General features: G+C 29.5%; 1 protein-coding gene across 6 annotated transcripts in view; it reads right to left on the bottom strand.

Moving 5' to 3' along the window:
* The window catches only part of LOC118188029 (perilipin-1-like), a 162,690-nt gene that overhangs the window by 30,570 nt on the left and 108,726 nt on the right, over nucleotides 1-23,394 (bottom strand). For 2 of the 6 annotated variants that reach the window (XM_085819509.1, XM_085819510.1), the window contains exons 2-3: nucleotides 4,097-4,342; nucleotides 2,808-2,890 (exon numbers count right to left, since the gene is read on the bottom strand). In XM_085819509.1, the coding sequence (XP_085675635.1) occupies nucleotides 2,808-2,890; nucleotides 4,097-4,316 (303 nt within the window). In that variant the 5' untranslated portion in view covers nucleotides 4,317-4,342. Of the gene's footprint in view, nucleotides 1-2,807; nucleotides 2,891-4,096; nucleotides 4,343-7,227; nucleotides 7,378-23,394 lie in introns of those variants that run through there. The other 4 variants (XM_085819511.1, XM_085819514.1, XM_085819508.1 and 1 more) reach the window with 4 other exon arrangements.

The raw sequence follows: 23,394 nt of genomic DNA on the forward strand, positions 1-23,394 counted from the left end.
TTAATTTCTTTTATACATAGTTCTAGCTTTATTATAGTATTTGAATAGAACATGTGGCAACGATTAGATAATTCTTTAAATGATATAAATTTTGTGCATTCTGAGTTATAATATGAATGAAACATAATACTGTTAAGTAAACCTAGCGCCAGAGTGTCGCTATGGTAAACAAAGTGAATTTTAAAGACTGCATTTTAAACCACAGTTCTATTGTGGTTTATGCGCTGTCGGCGAAGTAGGTTTAATTCAATCTAATAAGTTTAAATGAAATGCAAGAAAAAATGCGTATAATTTAATATTCCGTTCAAGGAAGTCATGTGGTGTACATATCAGATTTTTTTTTTTTTTTTTTTTTTTTTTTTTTTTTTTTGGAGGGGAAGGAGATTTCAATGAAATATACGAAAGAGAAGAAACGCAATTATTCCCTAATTATTGATGATTTCGTGAAAAAAGACTAATTCCCCTTAAAAAGTCAGTCTTCTTCCATAGGATCAACAATAATTAATTGTTTTTAATTTGTTTAGGTATTTTTTATTTTTATTATTAATAATTCTTACATAATTTAATATTTCTACTAAGTTTTATTTTCCATATTGTAATTTCAATTTCCTGTGGAATTAACTTCTAATAAGCATTTTATTACAATAATTTTTGCACTTTATTTCCGAAGTTAACAATAAAAATTTATATTTGTAATCTTAGCAGCGTTGACACTGGATTTGTCTTTGAAAGTCCATGTATCCCATATTTACTTATTTATTAATATACCTATATAAGTATAACAAAATACAATGGCTACTTTAAAAAAAAAAAAATTGGCGATCTCAAAATTAACATTCTAAATTTGGTGCTCTTCCCTTAAATTCATTTGTTCTTCCAAATTCGAGATAATTTTACGTTATGTAACGCTGCTAATTAACCAATCGTAGATTAGCGTACTTGTACATCAAACTTGATATAAATACCCCTTCTAAATATCTAAATAAATATTCGTAACATAAATACGTATAAACAAAATCTTTGAAGTAGAGAATTTCTACTAGGTTGTGAATCTGTAATCACACACTCACATTATACTTTCAATATAATGTGATATTATATCAATTATACTAAAACTTACAAAGCTGTAAAAATAAAATTTCATATTTCGAAATTTCTTTTTTAAAATCAAATCCTTATATTTCTATTTATTTTTTTTTAATTCACAAAAATTTACGATGCCATGCAGGCGCTGCCGAAGCAAACTATGGCGCCCGTGAAAAAGGAGTGGCATCCGCTACTTTGCGCTAAAAATTCTATTTCGGAACACTGGCGCTGCTACTGGTGCGTCAGCCACACCGAAACAAGTGAAGTCGTTATTACACTTCCGTTTTTGTTGTTCCAAAAGAACAATTTTAAATTGAAATGCACATTTTGGTATATTTGCTAATAAGTGACTCGGTAAACCGGATTAGAACGTGTAAGACAATTTTTAATCAAATAATTATCTAAGATATATAATACCAAAGATGTGAAAAGGCGAGAAAATAATCGCGAGACCATAAATCAATTAAGTAATCACACCACATCAAGAAAATAATCACATGAAAGATATTTATAATAAACTATGAGCTTGGACTTTAATTAAAAAATTATAAGTTTTCTTTTTGGAGCGCTAGTTTAAATTTAGTTATGAAAGAAATTACTGAATTGTATGTTTCTTTGGAACTATGAAATGCATTTTCAATTTTTTCCTTGTTTATTTTAACAACAGGCCGTTCTTAAAAAAATACTCTTCACATGCAACTTCGGAGCTCAATGCTAATGCACGATGAGATGCCTTTTTCTCGTAAATTATTATTATTATCAAGAAAGCAAGTTCAGGAAATCAGTTGCCTGACCTTATTTTCCAAACTATTTTACTTTATTTGAACAAGTGAAAAAATTAAGAACTTTTTTATCGTTTATGACAGTTTAAGCCATGTTTATATAATTCGAAAAAATTGATTGAAAACAAAATAATAAAAATGTATGGTACAATATAGCAAATGATACTTAATACAAATTTTATTTGTCTCCTAAATTTAATGGGTCTGTGTCATTTTTAGCTAAATAAATTATTCACAATCCTTTTTAACTCATTTGCGAATGTAACCTTCCGATGTTTTAGCTTAAATTAAGCAATTAGCCAAAAGAGGCGTTAACCGAGAAGGGCTATTAGTCTCGAAACGGCATTTTGCGAATCACTTAAATGCGATGCATCACTTTTCAAACTGTTGTCACCAAATATTGTCGTCCTGCATTGTATTTAAAGAAACTAAATAATGAAGAATCATGAATATATGTGTGTTTCTCGCACTGTCGTCAAATTGTGAATAACATAGTTGTCCACCCGAACATGGGCACCTAAGCCGGAATTTGGAATTTGCTTTTTTACCAATTTCATATTTTATGAAACTGTAACGAATTTGTGATTAACAATCTCAACGATTTCAAAGCGAGCAGTGGCAACACTGTAGGGAATAAAACAATTTTACCTTCAGCGCGCGAGACTGTCTATCAGAAATTCTAAAGGTATGCTGTTTTTAAATATTTTTAGCCCGAAGTGGCAGTAGCTTAAATACTCTCGAAACGTATATGTGTCTGTAAATGAAACAAACACCCGTTTGGGCGTAATATAAAATCTGAAAGCTTTCAGATTTTACTTTTCTTGCTTAATTTCTTCAATCTAAAACTCGAAATTAAGCATATTAAAACATTAAAATCATCTATGAGTTATTACTTTAAGAAATAAGCAAAATGCGCTACATTATTTCTAATTTACATACTTCATCTGCTGGCTTCTTGATGAAAGGAACTTTTTCTTCTAGAGTGCCGAGACCTTTACAAGCAAGATCATCAACAGCTTGGACTAAAGAAACATAATGATAATTATATATTTGTAAGTAATTATAAAATTTGCAGATTAGTTTTGTTCTTTTAATATTCTTTTAACACATCAAACAAGCAAAGGAATTTCAAAACACATTCTTGTACTGCAGTATATTAATAGTTATAAATAGTGCTTAATAGTTATAAATTAAAAGTGTGTTCTTCATCAAATAAATAATTTCGAAATTACTCGCACAAGATTTTAACATTTCCTGTTGCTTCTCTAAACAAATTTATGGCCGTGTATTAATGCTATATTTTCTCTGTAATTATTTATTCCATTTTCTGCACTACTTTTCATTTTTCCCGGCTGAAATAATTTTCTTGATGCAGAAACTTTTCAGCTTTTCTAATACCTTCTCTGAATGTTTACACCTAAGATATAAAGTTTTATACAAAAACAGAACAACAACAACAACAACAACAACAACAACAACAAAAAAAAAAAAAGACTTTATTTGTTCAAACAGAAAATTTACGTTGAATAAAAATATGAAATATAAATGTAGACGGGAATACAGCATTTGGTTGACGTAGATTTTATGTAAAACTATATCTGTTTTGAAAGCAGCCAACAAACTATTCTGTCTCGCAAAAGGGGGGGGGGAAGCAGAAATCGTTTTTTTGCTTCTAGAGAATACTATCTATGCAAATCTATTTAATCTATGCAAATTTTTTAATTTATGAAAGTTTCTCAAGATTCCCGACAATATTATTAGAACAATGGCGTTGGCTTCGTAGGAAAAAAGAAAACTAACGCCATAATCCATAACTATTATAAAAGTGAGATTGAATTTTGCTTTTAATTTTAAATTTTATATTGTGTGTACCTCTTCCATATATTCTATGTAGTAATCGTGAAATTAATATTTAGTAATCGTTATAGAGGTACTGTCATTACCTCTACGTAAAAGAATAATAATACGATGAATAAAAAGATATTTTAGACCTTGCGCTATATAAAAAATAACATAAACAGAAAAAAATATGTTAAGTATAACTATATTTCTTACAAAAAAGTCTAAATTTTAAAATTTTATTCTACACAAGTAATTTAAATCATGAAAGTAAAAAAATTAGAAAAAAAACTTGCTGATTAGAGAATGATTTTTCCAATCTATGATAAAATTAATATTTTATGTTTATATTTACGTAAATAGCATAAGAAGTATCAAAATTTACTTACTTTGCTTTTCGAATTTCAGAACAACTGGTTTCGCTTGCCCTGCTACGAATGTTACGGACTTTTCCGCATTAGTTAGCGTGAAATTAACGAGTTTGTTGGACTCTTTAATATGAGTATAAGTGTTGGTAGCATAACCCCAAGCTACATTGACGATGGGCAGTTTGACCACCCTTTCCACAAAATTACTTCTCAAACTTGTGTCGCCTTCTCCTCGAGCCATATTTAGAATTATTTCTTCTTATATATCTGTAAAGAGAGAGAAAATAAAGTTTTGAATTTTCAGTGATTGAAAATAGACTTTTTTAGAAATACTCTTGTTACATTAATTAATTTGATTAAATTAAATGATTAAAGAATACACGTCTTATATATGTTTACTATGAGAATTATCTTCCACATAAAACAAGTATGCACAAATTGTTCTTTCAAATAACATTTAATACACAAGCTATTTCCTCCAGGTTCTATATCTGCGTTTGATAGGTATAGATAATCTAGAAAATATTGGAAGTTTTTAATCAATTTGCTTTTTATGATTAGTTTCTGGATGAGTCTCTGTATTAATAAATATTATAGATTTCTTATCTTTCTCCATTTTGCTTTTACCTTTTTATCCTGCTATTACTGAAAATATGAAGAGTTTAGTTATTAATAAAAATTTACTACTTCAGTTTTACATTCCTTTATTGTTTTCATGGATTATTGCAGTTTTCTACTATTATAACTTTCTGCTATTTTTGTGGATTTTTCTGAATAATTTTTACACAATAACACTTACTATGCATAATTCATTATGCTTTAAAACACTATTATTGTACAGCAGAATAAATCTTCTGAGAGTCATGCGTTTGACACGTTACATATACGTTAACAACTCATTTTTTTCATCTATTTTTTGTTTTTGTTATAATATTAGTTTGCATTTTTCATCGCATCTAATTTTTCTAAAATCTGTATTTTTCAATGAATCGCTATTTTAGATGGTAAGATTCAACTTTTTTAAATGACACATAATGCCTTATTAACAATATATCATTTGATGCCGTTCCAAATGCAAGAGTGTATTTTCCTGCGTAAATATATATTCAAACTTTTATCCTCTTTCTTCTGAAGTCCTTTTTTTTATGCGAGCCCTTTTCATTGTGCTCAACATTCCGTGTAAATAATTTAACACGAACCCAACGAGTCTTGTGATTCTTCTGTTATTCATCTTTACCATGCATTTCCTTCGTGTGTATTTTATCTGGTAATAGAATTTTATAGGTTTTTAGTTTCTCCGTAGAGTTTTGTTATAAATAATTACTTACGATTAATTTCTATAATCACTTACTAAAGCATCGCACATTGTATTAAACAGTGCACCTAAGATTGCGTTATTCTTCCATGAAATTCATGGACAAGACAACAAGTTTGCTTGAGTCATTCTTTTTCTTAGCCTGTTGCCATGAAATATTTCTTCTTATTTTGACATTGCAATTTTCTTTTCGTATTAAAAAGTGCTGCGTTGTTCGTCCAAATTTTGATGTATGTGTATGCTAATTCAGTAAGGATATATCTTTTTTCAAAATAAATAATTTTGACTGAAGACGTATTTTTTCCCCTAACGGAACATATTTTTTAACATCATTTCTTAATAATTTTGCGATGGCAACAATATCGATGTCATTAACGTAATGCTGTACAATAACGAAAATATTAAATTAATATTTTGTGCTAAAATCTTATTCGTTGCTGATATACTGAAATTAATTTCATATGTAAATTTATTTATTTATTTATTTATAATTTTATTTGAAATGTTAAATTAATACTTTGTGCTGAAATCTTATTCGTTACTTTCATAAAAGTGAGTTAGATTTTACTGAAAACTAAAGGACGATAATGCAAAATGAAGCTCCAGTTGCAAGTTATTCAATTTTAAACAAATACTTCGAAATGCCAAGATGTATTACTTCTATCCATAAAAAGTATGATAAGGTAACAAAATTTTATGAAAACTGTTTTATCAATCATTCATTGCAAACCATTCTGATATTAAATTTAAAAGGATTTTTCTCAGGCATCATATTGTACATTATTATTCCATCAGAATATTTAACTAAATAATAGATAATAATTCAAATTCGTAATGGTACAGTAATACCTGGGGGGATAATGTCAACAAATTAAAATCTGTTTTCACTTTTGGCAATTATTTTTAATTTCATACGAATAATTGTATTAAACAGTAGAGCCTATTACTTGAAAAATAAAGCTAATAGAGGTTTCGTGAAAAGAAATTATATTAAAAAACTTTCAATACGGTATTTTCGATTGTGAAATAAATACCAACATAATAAACAATATGAAATGCTAAAACAAATTATAGGTGCTTCATTTTAAAGATACTGAACAGCATTATATAAACATAAACAATACATCTAATTACTATAGCACCACATCTCAAAATTTTTGGAACTCTTGCCAGCATACGAAAAAATTCGAAAAATTCTCTGAATACTGCAGTTGTGCTAATACAGATATAAAAGCTTTGTTTAAATCATAAAACTATGATACACTATTTTAGATAGCGTCCGCATTTCATAAAACTTTCAGCTGTTATTACCTTTCAATTTAATAATCAGTACTTAAAAATTTTTTAAAGTTATTAGCATTAATTTTTTTTAGAGTATTCATGGCTAATGCAATCAGAAAATTCGCTTTTCGTATTAATTTTTTTGGGGGAGGGGAGGGGGATATATTTAAAAACATCATCCCACTTTTATAAAAATGCAATGCAACATTAAAGGTCTAAAATTTAATTTTTGAAATATTTAATTATTATTATTTATAATTATTAGATAAAATAAATATTCCTAGAGTATGCTGACCTTTTATTTCCGTAAAAAGATTAATTAACTGAAAATCTCACAAAATCCAAGGTAATTTTTTTTGTTTATTTCTCAATCATCATTTAAAATATTGAATATAATTTTAGGCACTATAATAACAGGAAACTTAGACTTTTATAATAAAATAAAATTTATAGTAATTTATTTTGCAATATTATGACAATTAATTTAGAAAATGTTTCACATTGAAATGAGATAAAACTACAAAGCAGCATCATTGACAATTACAAAGTAACGTACCTTATTGTTGCTGCAGATGCATTAGGTCGAATGAAGCCCGGTTGCAAATCTAACCTCATAAATATATTTGTCTATCAATCAAAAACCCGATGTCTATCAATCAAAAACAGAGTTCAAAGTTTAATACGTCTAGCTTTCCTGTCGGTATTTAGTGCCGAATTTTATCAGTTACTAGGAGGATACGTTGAGGAGATTGCTAGCTCATCACACTTTTTTCACATTTCACCCATTTATTTTTAGCAAATACTTTGAACTGCAATATTGTTGCTATCTGTTTTGTCTTTATTTCTAAATAACTTGGAGATAATATTTCGCTTTTTGACAAGATTCTGTAAGCGGTGAAGCTATTCAATTGTTGAGTCAATAGGTCAAAATGACAGTGCATTAACGATAATGCACAATATATCGAATCTTAGAACAGATGTGAGGTACAGGAATAGATATGAGGAAACCGAAAGTAGCGCAATATTTTTCATTTAGGCAGCTAAGAATAACTAACAGTAATAAAACTGGATTTTGCTGAATTTCACAGTAAAATAAACAAGAATATAATTAGATAAATTTGTAGTAAACATAAACACATATTTTTAATTATTATTTTCAGATAAATTCAGATAAAGAATTATTTATTTTCAAATAAATATATTTATATAAAAATTTTCACATTTAAATACGTATATTGCAATATGAAAACAGCACCTGAGAATAAATTAAAATTTTATTTTATAAAAAAAAGGTAAATCATGTTTTATTACAAAATAAGAAAAGTGAAATTAACTCTGTGAGAAAAATATATTAAAGCACTGACACTTTCTAGGTAATGAAAAAAAGAATTAATAAGATTTTAAAATATTTTTTTAAAGAACAAATTGAAAATCTCAGAATTTTATTGTCTGGTACATCTGACAAAGCGAAACAGAAATATTCTGAATGAACTTTATCAATGATTTTAACATAATTCCTAATTTTTTTGGCAGAATCGTTGAAAGTAAATGAGGAATTATTCATTGTTAAAAAACTGTTTTTAATTAATAATTTGATTGATAACGTGTCATTCAGACTAAAAAGACGGAAATAAAAGTAATAAAATAAAATTTAGTAAGTTTTTATAAAATAAACTTTTATCTAAGATTCATGAAACAATTAATTAGCTAAAAGTAGAAAAATAATAATAATAATAAAAAATAAATAAATAAAAAATAAAAAAGGAGGGAAAGGGAAAAATAAAATCTGAAAGCTTTCAGATTTTACATTACGCGCACACGGGCGTTCCTCCCCCCATTTACAGACACATACACGTCTCGAGGGCATTTAGGCTAACGCCCCTAATATTTAAAAACAGCATATCTTTAGAATTTTCGATAGACAATCTCGTGCGCTGGAGATAATTTTTTTTCCCGTAGTGTTGCCATTGTTCGCTTTGAAATCATTGAGTTTTTTAATCAAAAATTCGTTAAAGCTTTACAAAATATGAAATAGCCAATAAAACAAATTCCAGATTCCAAATTCGGGCTTTCAAGTGCTCATGTTCGGGTGGAAGACTATGTTATTCAGTGAGAGAAACATACACATATTCATGCAGATTCTTCATTATTTAGTTTCTTTACATATAATACAGGACGATAATACTTGGTGGCAACAATTTGAAAAGTGATATATCGCATTTGTGTGATTCGACGCAAAATGCCGTTTCGAGACTAATAGCCCTTCCGGGTTAACGGCCCTTTGGGCTAAAAACAATTAATTTTATCATATAGTTTCATATAAGCAACAGATCAAATAATTCCCTCAGCAAAATTCATCTACATCTTTATATCACCAATAAAAAAGCATGCTATATCCTTGTAATATGAGAAAAATGTTCGAATGTACGAAATTGCATAAATGTACAAAATTAATGGCTTACACTTTTGGTAATGTAGATCGTTATAACATTTTGTTATTTAGGCGCCTGAGTTTTTTTTTTTTTTTTTTTTTTTTTTTTTATTTGTGACATAAAATTGTGGATGAACTTTGTAAACGGAATTATTTGATCACTTGCTTTAAGAGTATTATATAAAAGGTTTATTTTATAAATTTTTTTTTATTTTATTACTTTTATTTTCGTTTTTTTTTTGATACGTTATCAATCAAATTTTTAATTTAAAAATTATTTTTCAGCAATGAGTAATCTTTGTTTTACTTATAACACTTGCTTATGTCAAATGATCAAAAATAAAGAAAATTAGAAATTACATTAAAATCTCTTATAGACTTAATTCAAAAGACTTTTTTCGCTCGATGAAGCAAACAGTAAAATTCTGATATTTTTAGTTTGTTCTTTTTAAATAAATATATGTACTTAAATCGTGCCAGCATTAAATTTAAAAAAAAAAATCTTAACTGAATTTTGAAAATCTCGGTTTATCGCATTGCGTTGTCATCCTTAAACAATATATTATATATTTCACTAATTCAAGATCAATTTCAATAACATTACTATTCTCAATTTCAAATTTCCAACTACAATTTCAAAATCCCATAAAAGAATAATTTTCTAAATTTTCAATGGCTAGGTAAAAAGTTACAAAGAATTATAATCTTAAAAACAAAGGTTATAAACAATAGAATTAAGAACAAAAAGACCGAAGTTATTGCCTAAACAGCGTTCTTGCCTCCCAGTATCTCGTCTCTTCTGTAACACCACAAAGAGCCCCATATCGAAGCAGGTAGTCCATGTCCATTTCTTCTCCAGAATCACAAAGGGGGCAAACAGGATCGCTTGAAATGCCTAAGCTGTGCAGGTGGGCAGCAAGACAATCATGTCCTGTAGACAGACGGAAAGCCACAATTGCATTGCATCTTGAACTGTCAGAAATAAGAGAAAGACTTAACCTTCTCCGACTTTTTAAGCCCATATAAGTCTGAAGATCTTGTAAGATATTAGATGTAGATAATTTTTTAAGAACAGTTTAATTCTCCAATAGGAAATGTCTGCATTAGGATGTTGTAGTAAGCTGGCACCTCTTTTTGCAAGGAAGTCCGCTTGTTCGTTGCCCCAAAGGCCAAAATGGCCAGGTACCCACTGGAGAATGATTTGTTTCCCCTTTAAAGTGACAGTACTCAGGGGATTCTTGACATTGCAAAATTTCAGTGTTAATGAGTGCTCAAGAGAGCTACTTGATTGAATGTCTGCGTGAGAATCATAAAAAAGGACTGCCTTTGCAAACTTGTTTAATTGGATAGCTAATGATTGCTTTAGGGCTATACATATGGCTACTACTTCACCATCAAAGGAGGTACCAATGTATGGTGCAGGGACGTAAAAAGAAAAAACATTCGAAAAAACACCAGGGCCAACTTTAAAATGGCAGTCAAACAGAACCATCAGTAAAAATGCGCAGCCACTGTGTAGGTGGATAGCTAGCCGCAATGGTCTTCAAAGCGAGTTTCAAAATACTTGGTGCAACATTATCGTGAAAAAAACATAACATTACGTGCTCAATAAAATTAAGAAAATTAACTCTTAAACTGAAATGCTGATAAAAATGTATATAAATTTATGAAATGGAAAATATTAAAGACGACGCGATAAATTTCCTTATGACGCAGTAATATTATAACCATGACACGATGTTTTCATGCAATGTCAAACGTAGAAACTATTCTGTGTTACACTGCAGTATATCTTTTAAAAATGTGTAGAAAATAATACGATTAATATTTTTTTCTCATTCTTGTTTTAAGGGAAGGCAAAATGTTTGTTTTAAAAATTGTGAAAATTTCAAAATTTGCTAACCCATGCGTTTTTGGATGTTAAAATTTTTAAATCATAAACGTTAAATAGTTGGAAAAAATTGAACGATTTTCGAAAGTTCGCTAAAAGGTCAGGAATGATGTATAAATTTGACATGAATTTCATTTAGAAGACTTTTTCTCTGCTCTCTATCTGATGATGCAAACATTAAATTTCTGAGATTTTTAGTTCGTTCGTTAAAGAAGATACATAGAAAATTGGCTTAAACATTAACTTTTAAAAAATCATAATCAAAATTTAGAACAAATCACTGCACCACATTGCATTGGCGTCTAGAAACAATGTGTGTACAAAATTTGAACTCTATAACTTGTGAAAAGTAAGTTAAGAATCGATGACAAACTTCCAACCATAATGACAAACATCGTTAAGTCAACTAAATAAAACACCATAGCAATTAAGATTTGGTTGGGTTCACTTCAACCAAATGTTAATTGCTATGGTGTAAGTACTATGGTGTATTGCTTCAACCGTGTTTTCACGACAAGACAAAATTTCTTCGGAACTGAAAGCATTAATTTTTCAAACAAATTTTATATAATTTTATGCCAACATTTAAATATTCCACATAGATTTTTCTGGGTTTATTTTGGAATAATTTAATATTGTCCGTGGTCCTTTTTGTTAATTGCTACTTCACAGATTTAGATCTGTGACAAGAAAAATTTCATTGCAAAGCGAAATGGCTCACTGAAATTGTTCTTTGACAGTCAGAAGTAAAAACTACTCCAGTATTTCTTCATATGCTTTGCTGTTTCCAATTCAAGTACAATTTATAAAAAATAATTAAAAACATTTTATTCGAAAACTTAATTATTAACTTGTAGGGATATATATTTATTTTGAATAACCAAGTTAAGTTTATATTTTCTTTCCTATAAACTTTCATTCCTCTTATTGTCAATGCCAGACTATTTAAATTTGGCAGCGCGTTAGGCCGAGCGAGGCGTAGTTTGTTAGCGTCAATTCGACGCTTTGTGAATTTTAAAGAGTTTTAATAAAGGGTTCTTTTAACCCTTCTCCGATGTGGTTCCTACACGTACTTTAGCTGTCACACCAAAAGTTTAACAAGTATAAATATTACAAACGCTGATCAGTTCAAAATCAAAATACTAATTAGATGCGTATGTCTTCAAAAATTTGTTAAGCTTTCCTTTTGATGTTCGCCTATCACAGTAATCCTGCATTTTCTCCAGAACAGTATAGTACATGTTAGCATGAATGATCGATATTGATGAATGTCAACATATACCGAATACGTCAGTAAAAGACCAAATATTTTATTTTTAATTCAAAGGGGATTTGGCCCTGAAGGACTATTGTTTTCGTTTTGCGATTTTGCGTTGAATCATTATAAACGGCGAATCATTTTTCAAACTGCTGCTACCCAATGTTAGAGTCCTGCATTATATTTGAAGAAATTAAATAATGAAAAACCTGCATAAATGTATGTCTATTTCTTGCATTGTGATAAAACAACGGTACATAGAGCCATCGAATTTTGAATGACGGAATCCTCCTACGAATATGAGCATGTAGAAGACCAAATTTGAAATTTAGAATTTGTTTTATTATCGATTTCATAATTTGTTAAACTTTAACGAACTTTTGAGTAACAAACTCAACGATTTAAAAGCGAGCAATGACAACGCTCTACGAGGGTGGACCTTTTTATCTCCAGCGCACGGAACCTTCAACATCAGTGAATGGTGAATGTCGACATTTCACGGTGTAAGTGTGAAATAAGAACATTTATCAAATATTTCGGACATACCGAAAGTGACTACGTGAATGCTTCTACAGATTTCGGTCTTTCACGTAACATATATACGAATCTCGTTTGAAAAATTTTTATTTTCAATCCAATTCTTATATTTTTAGCTCATTCGAAACGTTCTCAAGGCTTTCCCTTTGGCTTTGCAGACTCATTACATGTAGATGTCTACTTACTGTTTTTAAAGAAACCTTCAATTCACAGTATTTGAGGGGTTTTAGCAACTTTTAACTGGTGTAATTCGATACACTAGCAGGTTTTTATTTATTTATTTATTTATTTGGTCTGTCTTTACATCTTTTTGTTAGTTTTGGTCTCCTACTGCTTTTATTAGTTTGATCTCTCTCTGTGATACTACTAATAGATTGCTATCTCTCTCATTTAAAATTAGTAACTCCGTAGCAGAGTTGCTATTTTTACATGACAATGCATGTTTATGGGTGTTTCGTTTTATGAAATTATCATATTTTTCAAGTCTTCAGATAATTCCTTTTCATGCAGCTTATCTGTAGATCTGATGAATACCCTACTATTCACTACACATATGTTATAAAATTTCTCAGATTCCCATGGTTTTAGGGTTATACTTGGAAATGCGCATTAATGATATATATTATCGTACGTGTTGTCAGAGAAAAATCAGTCGAATTTTTGAACCAATTAATATTTTATTGGAAAAATTTTGATGGTGTATAATTTTATCACAAAATTAATTTCACAGATATCATGTATAAAAAATAAATCACATTCTAACGCTTAATTATTTTCGTTACAAAGTTGTTCTATAACTAAAACGTATTTGAAATAAATATATTTGTTTAACAGTAAATAACTCTCACTCAAAATCTGTGTCGATTTTAATTGCCAATAAAGAAAGTTTTTATTTTTATATGAGGGGATTATAATAGTTATTTCTTTTGAAAATATCCTTTTTCAAAAGTATATTATTATTAAGTAAATAATAGTCAAAAATAAGTATTAAGTAAAAAAAAGTCTATGGCAAAAATATAATTCGCTGCCCTCCAAAAGTTAAGGAACAACATGTTTTTCAAAACTCACCATTACAAAACTGCCAGTAACGTTTAAATTCACAGTTCATATGCATGACAGTAAAGAAGTTTAATAAAATATACGCAAAAACAATAGCTAAAACTTTCATTTTATAGAAATAAATACTTATATAGGAATTTTAGAAGTAAAAAAACAATGCATTGCTTAAAAGTAACTAAGCGTTCCTTAAAAGCATAGGGTCCAATTTTGATATATGTTTCTGTACTTGATATATGTTGATATGTTTATAATGTTAGACTAAAATTTCAGACTCGCAATTTAACCTCTTACGATGACCTTCCCGCTACAGATATGTGAAGCTGGATAGAAAATATGCCATATTAATTCGCCCATTTTACTGTACATTTTAAAAAAACTTACAAAAATAAAATTAGACAAGTTCTTTTAGCTTGCAGATTTTATCCGCAAAAGGATGAAAAGATTAGGGATTTATTTCTTAAATTTTAAGAAAAAAAGGTAATTTTTATAGAACTGCTATGAGGAATTATAGCCACTTTAATTAAAAACAATTCAATTTTGAAAGATTTAGATTTAAAAAACTTTCAAATTAAAATCTTAACACTTGAATCTGGATTTTTTCACACCTACTCTTTCCAATTGCTATAATTAAATCTTTATCGGTAAATCAAATGAAAACTTGATTTGCGTAGAAAAGTAGAAAGAAAAGAATTTTAAGAAATCTCTTATGTAACACCACATGACTTCCTTGTACGGAATATTAAATTATACGCATTTTTGCTGCATTTCATTTCAATGTATTCCCTCGAATTTCATTACAGATATATTTCTCATTCAATTAATTCAGTTCTCACTTCGCGGCAAGGCAAAAATACATAAAACCTCAAAATATTGAAAAATATAAAACATTAAATACAATTAAAATCAATTTTTAAAAAATTCTTAGAATTAAAATCTACGCAAACAAAATTAGAATTAAAATCTACGTAGTTTTAAGCAAAAACAAGCAAGGTGCAGAAAGGGACTTCATTCACTATTCTACTAAGTTTCAAATGTAAACAAATATGGCTGCTACAGTAAAAAAAATTAGGCCTAGCCGCACTTGAACAATTTTTAAATTGCTGATAATTCTACAACTATTGCATGCACATTAGCTAAAGGCATAAAACCTTACTCGGAAGATAAGAACATGATTCAATCATTTTTAAAGCAAAAAATGCACAATTTTCCAACATATAAGAATAAAAACAACTGAGCTCGCGGAGAGCCAACTAACAGATTGGTGGTATCGCGATTTGGTGTGACCGATTGCAACCAAAAAGGGAGGTGCGCAACTACATGTTATAGCAGTCCTATATACAAAATTTCAAAGTTCTGAGACTGCTCGTTATTGAGTTTTGCAAGGAACATACGTACAGATGTCATGAAAAAAAATCTTTTTTGAATGCATTTTAAATCTTCTATGCAACCCGTTTTGTGAAAAAGTTCTTCATTCAATCCTTACGCACAGATGTAATACAAAAATATCGTTAAATTGCATTCGATAGCAGTCAAAATGGATATTTTCGTTCAAATATGACACCCGAACATTTTCGCGATTACAATACTTCCTTCTTCGTACAAGAAACTAAAAAGATAATTTTTATCGGCCTGCGACGAAGAATTATATGCTAAACAAGAAAATTTAATTAAAAATAAACTTACTGGCAAATTTTGCTCTAACGCCTAAAATATGAGTTTTTAAAGTAATTGCATAAAACTGAAAAATATAAAATTTAATGATTTATTTGTAAATTACTTTCATCTGTTAATAGTTGCTTTAAATAAACCTTTTTAGTATTTCGCATTTTTTAAATCTTATTTCATATATTTATAGAATATTTTGAAATTTATTGGTATTGAATTTCACTTCTTTTGGGTCTTTGTGAAATTGGTTCTAAATTTCTTACTTTTTAGACTCATTCGAGAGTTTTTTTAATTTATTAAAAAGAATAATGTTCTTGAATCTTTTGTGTATGGTTTTTGAAGGTTATCTTTATGTAAGTTTTGTTTTCATATCTTTTTGCATTTAATTTAGTTGGATTGTGGATTTACTTTATTGTTTGTTTTAAACGGGTCCCCAGCGCATGTCGGATAGTTCTTAACAATATCATATTTTTAGAAATTTTAATTTGTAATTATGGACTATTAATTAGCAGCGTGTGGCAAGAAGAACGAAATTGTGGAATTAGTTGACTCAACTTATTTCCGGTCAAAGATGATAATTATTTAGTTCATTGATTACATTTTAACTTTTTAAAGTTTCAATTTTAAATTATTCAAGATTCATTTTTGATGCTTCCTTTTTAAATACAGTCAAGATTTCCATTTTAAATATTCCAATATAATTCTAACTACTTTTGTCAAAGGAGATAATATACTAAATAATCTATTAGAAAATAAATTATTATTTTGCAGCTTTTGCGCAAGTATTAAACAATTTATTGCGATTAATTAAATTATTTACTCAGATCTTTTACATATATATTTGTGCGTGTGTTAAAAAATTTCTTACGCTTTAAAATCTTCTGACTTTTGGTCGCATATTTTAGCTTGTAGAGACATTAGGATTTTTTGGAAGCAGGCAAGATAAAAAAAAAAGCAAACGCCTTCGCCGGGAATTGAACCACGGACCTCTGGAATACCGACCCAGCGTGCAGAACCACTACACCACGAAGGCACGCTAGGAAAGCGGGAGAAATACCTTATAAGCTAATAAAAGGTAAATTAAATTACGAAAATTGTTTCATTTTCTTTTTAAGAACATACTGAATGCTTTACATAAACGTTAATCTTTAGCTTATTCTTTATTTAAATATGTATGTAGGAAGCTGCTTTTATTTTATACATTCTGTAATGAATGATTAACTAAATCATGACCTAACAATTTTTTAAACTATTGCAAGATTTTCCTTGAACTCTTTGCAACAACTGCTCATTATAGCGGATAAATATCACGAGCCTCATTTCATATTTGTTTTTGTTCTGTTAAAATGAAGATTTTAAGCGACAGCGAAGATATTACTTGTCAAGTATAGAGGAATTTTAAATGCTTGCCATGTGTGACTTTTCTAGACTGCTTATATAAATGAATCATTAACTGTCAAATTCCAAAACAAGGAAATTAGTCCAAAATTTTTTTTCATTTTTAGCTTCATTTAAATGACTTTCATATGACTTACGCTTTTCCTCATTCTTCGCAGAATCATTCAGGAAATCTATGCCTAAAACTCTTTTCCTTATTTAAACACAGACACATTTTTAAACAGAATTCATATTTATTTTCTACGATGATAGTTAATGCAAATAATATTTTTCCTTTAATGCTTACGAAAATCTTCAAAGAAATTAGTACCTTAATATCTAAATAGTTAATTCCAGAAGTTGATTTATAAAGATAAGCTTTCCTTAAATAGAACAATAGCAACAACAAACGCCCAAAGGGGCGTTTTTTTAACGTTTTGTGTGTTACCTTTACTTAGTAAATATCATGTTTTTTGCCACTTAAACCATAAAATTCAATTCAACAGCAATGTCACAAAAAAATTTAAAAAAAACATACCTTTAGAATTTTCGATACACAGTCTCGAGCGCTGGAGATTTTTTTTTTTTTTTTTTTTTATCCTCGTGAAATATTGCCATTGCTGGCTTTAACATCGCTGTGTTCATTAATCAAAAATGCGTTAAAAATTTGTAAAACATCAAATACATAATAAAACAAATTCCAAATTTGGGCTTCCAGATGCCCATATTCGGGTGGAGACGTACGTTATTCAAAATTGGATGGCTCTAGGTACCGTTGTTTTATCGCAATGCGAGAAACATACACACATTTATGCAGATTCTTCACTATTTAATGTCTTTAAATATAATAAAGGGCTCTAATATTTGGTGGCAACAATTTAAAAAGTGATTCACCGTTTATAGTGAATCAACGCAAAATGCCAAAACGAAATTAAAAGCCCTTCTGGGCAAATTGCCCAGAATTTTCAAGGAGACCACATAATTATATAGTATATAATAATTATTATATAATACTATAACTGCAAGGGATTAACACAAAAATAAAATAGTAATTATTTATGAAGGAGACCAAGGAGTTATCAGCTATTATCTATTAATTATTATTTAACAGTTAATGATTATTCTTTTATTTTTGTATTGATTTTCTTTTATTTTAGTTTGAGCTCAGTTTTTTTATTAATTTTAGTTTTTATTCATATTCAACTTTTTACTTCGATTGTTTTTAATTTGTGCCTTCTTGTTAGAAAGTTTACCACTATTGGCTAATATGAATTGTATGTATTTATCTCTTTTTGAGTATATTAATTAATTTCACAACGTATTGCACGGCATTAATAGTATTTATTACTTAAATATTCTTCAGTTTTTTTTTTTTCTCTGTATACAGAAGTATACACAAGTTAGGCATTATGGAAACTTCAAATACCTTTCCATCAGTTTTTGAAATAATTTGTAAGGCGATAGAACCCTTGTCATCAGTTAAATAAAAATGCTGATGTGTACATCACATGACTTCCTCGTAAGGAATATTAAATTACACGCATTTTTCCTGCATTTCGTTTACACTTATTTCCACAAATTTTATTAGAGATATATTTCTCATTCAATTAATTCAGTTCTCACCTCGTGACAAGCCAAAAATACATAAAAACTTGAAATATTTTCGTTAAACAATGAAAGATATAGAAAAATATAAAACACCAAATGCAGTTAAAATAATTAAAAAGACAATTTTTGCAATTACAATTACAGTTTCTACGCAAAAGCGACGCCAGCAGGCAAGGAGGCAGATTTTTCAGCGCACAAAACTAAAAGTTTCCTTTTGGTCTCAGTCGGCAAAAAGATACTGGAGCTGCAGAAACACTTAATTAACTATTCTGATAAGTTTCAAATGTAAACAAATATGGCTGCTATGGTAACAAAATTAGGTTTAGCCGCACTTAAACAACTTTTAAGTTGTTTTTAACTTTTCTACAAATATTGCATGCAGATTAAATAAAGGCAGGCATGAAAACCTTAACCGGAAGATAAGAACAATATAATTCAAACATTTTTAAAGCAAAAAATGGACAATTTACCAAAAACAAAAAAATGGACAAATTACCAAGAATAAAACAAGACTGAGCTCACTAAGCCGAGTAACAGAGTGGGTATATATATATATATATATGTAAGATAAAAAAATGCAAATCAAAATTATAATTTAAAATGCCTCTTAACTGCTCATTTTTAATTTGGGTGCTTTATCTCTAGTAATAGCTTTCTCTAAACTGCGTCATATCTGAAAACGTATTCCGCATTATGTCATCTTGAAACTTCTGCATTGCTTATTTTAGCCAATCAGATTAACGAAAAATTTTACTGTAAATATTGTTGCAATCCTACCCCACCCTCTTTCTCTGCTTGTGCTTGCTGGCCGAAGGACGTCTTCTGCTTTGGTTAAAAATGTAATCATCAAAATTGTGGGGTGCAAATTGGCCCCCATTGTGTAGTGCAACAAGTAATAAAGATATATTTGAAATATCAAGTGATTTTTATGATTCTTCAAAAGTTCCCGACCGCCAAACTAAATTCTATCGTCACATATATATATATACTTTTGGTGCGACCAATGCAATCAAAACGGGAGGGGTGCAACTACGTTATAACAGTCCTATATACAAAATTTCAACGTTTTAAGGCTACAGGTTTTTGAATTATGCGAGATACGTACGTACGTACACACGCCACGAAAAAAATTTCTTCTGAATCGGTTTTAAACCAGTTTCATAATTCCCGTTTGGGGAAAAAGAGGCCTTTTTTTCTGTCCTTACATATAGATGTCACGGAGAAACATCGTTAACTTGCATTCGATAGCGGTCAAAATGGATATTTTCGGTAATACAAATATGGTACCCCGAATTTTTCGTGATTACAATACTTCCTTTTTACTTCGTACAAGGAAGTAAAAACAAAATCTAGTATCATAATAGTTATATACAGCATGTGCAATCTGTCTTCAAAGTCCTCGGCTTTATTGGTAGATTTATAAAAATGATTCTGTTTCAATTTCTAAAGCTTCCAAGATTTTAATCTACAATTAGAAATAAAAAAACTTCGTAAATTTTCCTGCTTTTGCATTTTTATTGTCAAATTTTAATTAATTATATCGAATTCTCTCTCATTCCATTTCTGTATTCAGTCACTTAGTATCAATTAGTAGTTATACCACAAATGAGAATAAAATTAAAATTTCAGAACAAATATTGAATAGAACCTTTCCTCAAAAGACAAATACCTTCTTTCACTAAAACAATCGAAATTGGAAAATGAGAAAGAAAAGAAACATTTTCGATAATAGGAGTCTGCTTGTCATTAACGTCTAACCTCGTGCTTATGTTTATATCCCAACAGACTTTTCTTTTTGCTACTGAAAGATTATATACATTTAAATCAAATGGCCTTGAAATTTCATGCAAAGAATAAACAAATTTCCATCCAATCAGCATAACGTAATGATTACTTCAGCATCAACAGATCAAGGGATCAAACAGAATCTGTAAGGTACTTGAATCTCTTGTACTTGGGACGGCCTTGAAATTAAATTTTGAAATGCATTCAATTATCATGCTTGCCATTCTCTCTGCAGTGGCTTCCTATCATTCAAAAATCAGGAAAAATATGTTCAATGTTTAAAAAAGCTTCAAATCTTATAAAAGTAAAGTATAGGCACATATTCTCAGCAGTTAGAAATCATTCATTTCTAAAACATACAGCCCATCTACAAAGATTTAGCCTTGAACCCTTTTTCAACCAACACCTGCGGCGCTGCAAAATAACTAGCGGTAATAATTATTAACGTATTTCAACGAATTTATTATAAAATAGCCTTCATTATGGAAAGATATTTTAATCCATTCCACTGTTTAACTTCGTACAGCTGATATCCGGGGTCACGGATTCAAAGACTGAATACTGACAAAAAAGAAAATATTCGGCCTAGGACGTTTTTACAATTTCTTTAATTCTAATTTTTAGTCTATTTTTATATTAGTATATATATATATTTATAATTCTTACTTGAGTAAAAGATGAAACACTTTTACATTTATTAATTATTGTTAGTTGATCGGAAGTTGGTTTGTTTCCATTGAAAAGTCAACTAATTTCCGGTCAAATATGGTAATTACTTGACTTATTGATTACATTTTCAATTTTAATTGTACCTTTTTAAAAGTTTATAAGGTATTTCTCCCGTCTTCTTAGCATGCCTTCGTAGTATAGTGGTCTGCACGCTGGGCGCGTATTCCAGAGATGCGTGGTTCGATTTCCGGTGAGGGCATTGCTCATTTTTCCCATCTGCTGCTTCTAAAAAATACCTAATGTCTCTACAGTGACGCCCGAACTAAAAGGGTGGTGGATGATGATTCTCCACACCCAGGATTTGGCGATTGCGTTCCCTAAAAACCCCAGTGGCCCCTTTAAAAGGGGGAGTATATAAGGTATTTCTCCCGCCTTCTTAGCATGCCTTCGTAGTGTAGTGGTCTGCACGCTGGGCGCGTATTCCAGAGGTCCGTAGTTCAATTCCCCGCGAGGGCATTGCTCATTTTCCCCATCTGCTGCTTTCCAAAAATACCTAATGCCGCTACAAGTTTCCATTTTCAATTTATTCTTGATTCATTTTTGATGTTTCAATTTTAAATATTTTTCAAGATTCATTTTTTAAATATGCTTAGAAATTACTTCATTTCAATAGAATTCTAACTATCTTTATCAAAGGTGATGATACTAAATAATACATTAGTAAATAAATTATTATTTTATTACTTTACAGCTTTTTGCGCAAGTATTAGACAATTTATTACGATTAATTAAAATGTTTACTTAAATCTTTGAATCAAAATTTATGAGTATTTATATATGAATTAACATTTATATATACAAATATTTATATATATTTAATATAGAGAGATATATATAGATATAATTTATTTATTAAAAATACGTAAAATTATCTCCTAGGAACAGTAAGAAAATCATAATCTTTAATGCTATTCAGAAAAACATTTAAATTACGTGCTAAATTAAAAACTTGGTAAAAACATAAAATATCACATTAATTGTAAAAGTCTGTAAGGATTATGTTAATATTATTAACAGTTAAATTTTAAGTTAGCTTTCCTGTCAAATTCTTAACTTCAACTTACTACTTCCGGCCAGAACGTAGTTTTGGAATCACTCTGAATACTTAATGAGGAGGAGCGGTATTTAAACCGCGAAGTCTACTTGCAGAGTTAGAGAGAAACAGAGTTTCTGATTTGCGCGCGTCTGCCTTTTGGCTAATCTCTCTCAAAGCTGTTATTACGCTCGGCCGTACTCAGGCCTTTGATAAGCTTTGTAGTCAAATAGAGTTAAGGCCCAACTCGATTAGAATCTTGATAGCTTCGGCTATATCTCTTTAGTTAATCTTAATTTTAGTTTGTTTTTAGTCTCTTAAGTTCAAGCCCAATAGTCGGCTTACACTCTCAGACGGAGTTTTGTTAAATCTTATTGGAATAATAAAAGGTTACTTATCCAACTTGTTGTTTCTTGTTACACGAACTTAAACTATTATTCGCTATTGAATCTTAATTTTTACCTAAAATTAACCTAAATTTACCTTATTTAGTGCTTATTAGTATGATAATAAATTGTGCGGGTTTTTGTTTCTTTAAAAGTAATTGAATTATGTTGTTGTTATGCTGTGGTTAAGGCTTCTGCCTTTAGTTAATCTGCATGCAATAGTTGTAGAATTATCCAGAATTTAAAGATTGTTTAAGTGCTACTGAGTCTAACGAAGCCGCCATTTGTTTACATTTGAAAATGTTAGTGAAACACTGAAAATAGTCAGTGTCTTTTTGCCACTTCCAACTTCAATGTCTATTTGGCCGGTTGGAACCAAAAGTAAACTTTCAGTTTAATGCACCGAAAAATCTGCCTTCTACAGGCCAAATCGTTTGTTTTCCATAGAAACTCTTAATTTTAATTGTAAAAAAATGTTTTACAAATTTTAATGAAGCTGTTTTGAGTTTTTATGTATTTTTGCCTTGCCGCGAAGTGAGAACTGAATTAATTGAATGAGAAAGCTCCAATTACATTCGAGAAAATAAATTTAAATGAAATTCAGCAAAAAGTGTATAATTTAATAGAGCAGATAAGGAAGTCATGTGGTGTCCACTTCAGATTTTTATGATTTGGATCTGAATTAGTATGTCTTCTTTTTTCAGCCCTCACCAGCATGCAAATGAATTAAGAAGATGACGGTCTTGAATGTTTGAACAGCGTTTTCGTCAAAGATCCTCGCGGCTATATTTTGCTCCCGTCTGGATTTACTAGTTATTCCGGCATTAGCCAATTTGCTTCAGTTAAATTGCGCCATTACACTTTTTGAGCCGACGCCGAGTCTAACTTATATAGTTCCGTGCTACGAGTCCACTTTAGATTGTATTTTCAATTTCATATTATTTAATACCCGCAAATGGCGGAG

This window comes from Stegodyphus dumicola, chromosome 6 (genome assembly GCF_044657685.1).
Source record: "Stegodyphus dumicola isolate Sdum_Otavi_A_Nest chromosome 6, ASM4465768v1".
In the NCBI taxonomy this organism is placed as follows: Eukaryota; Metazoa; Arthropoda; class Arachnida; order Araneae; family Eresidae; genus Stegodyphus; species Stegodyphus dumicola.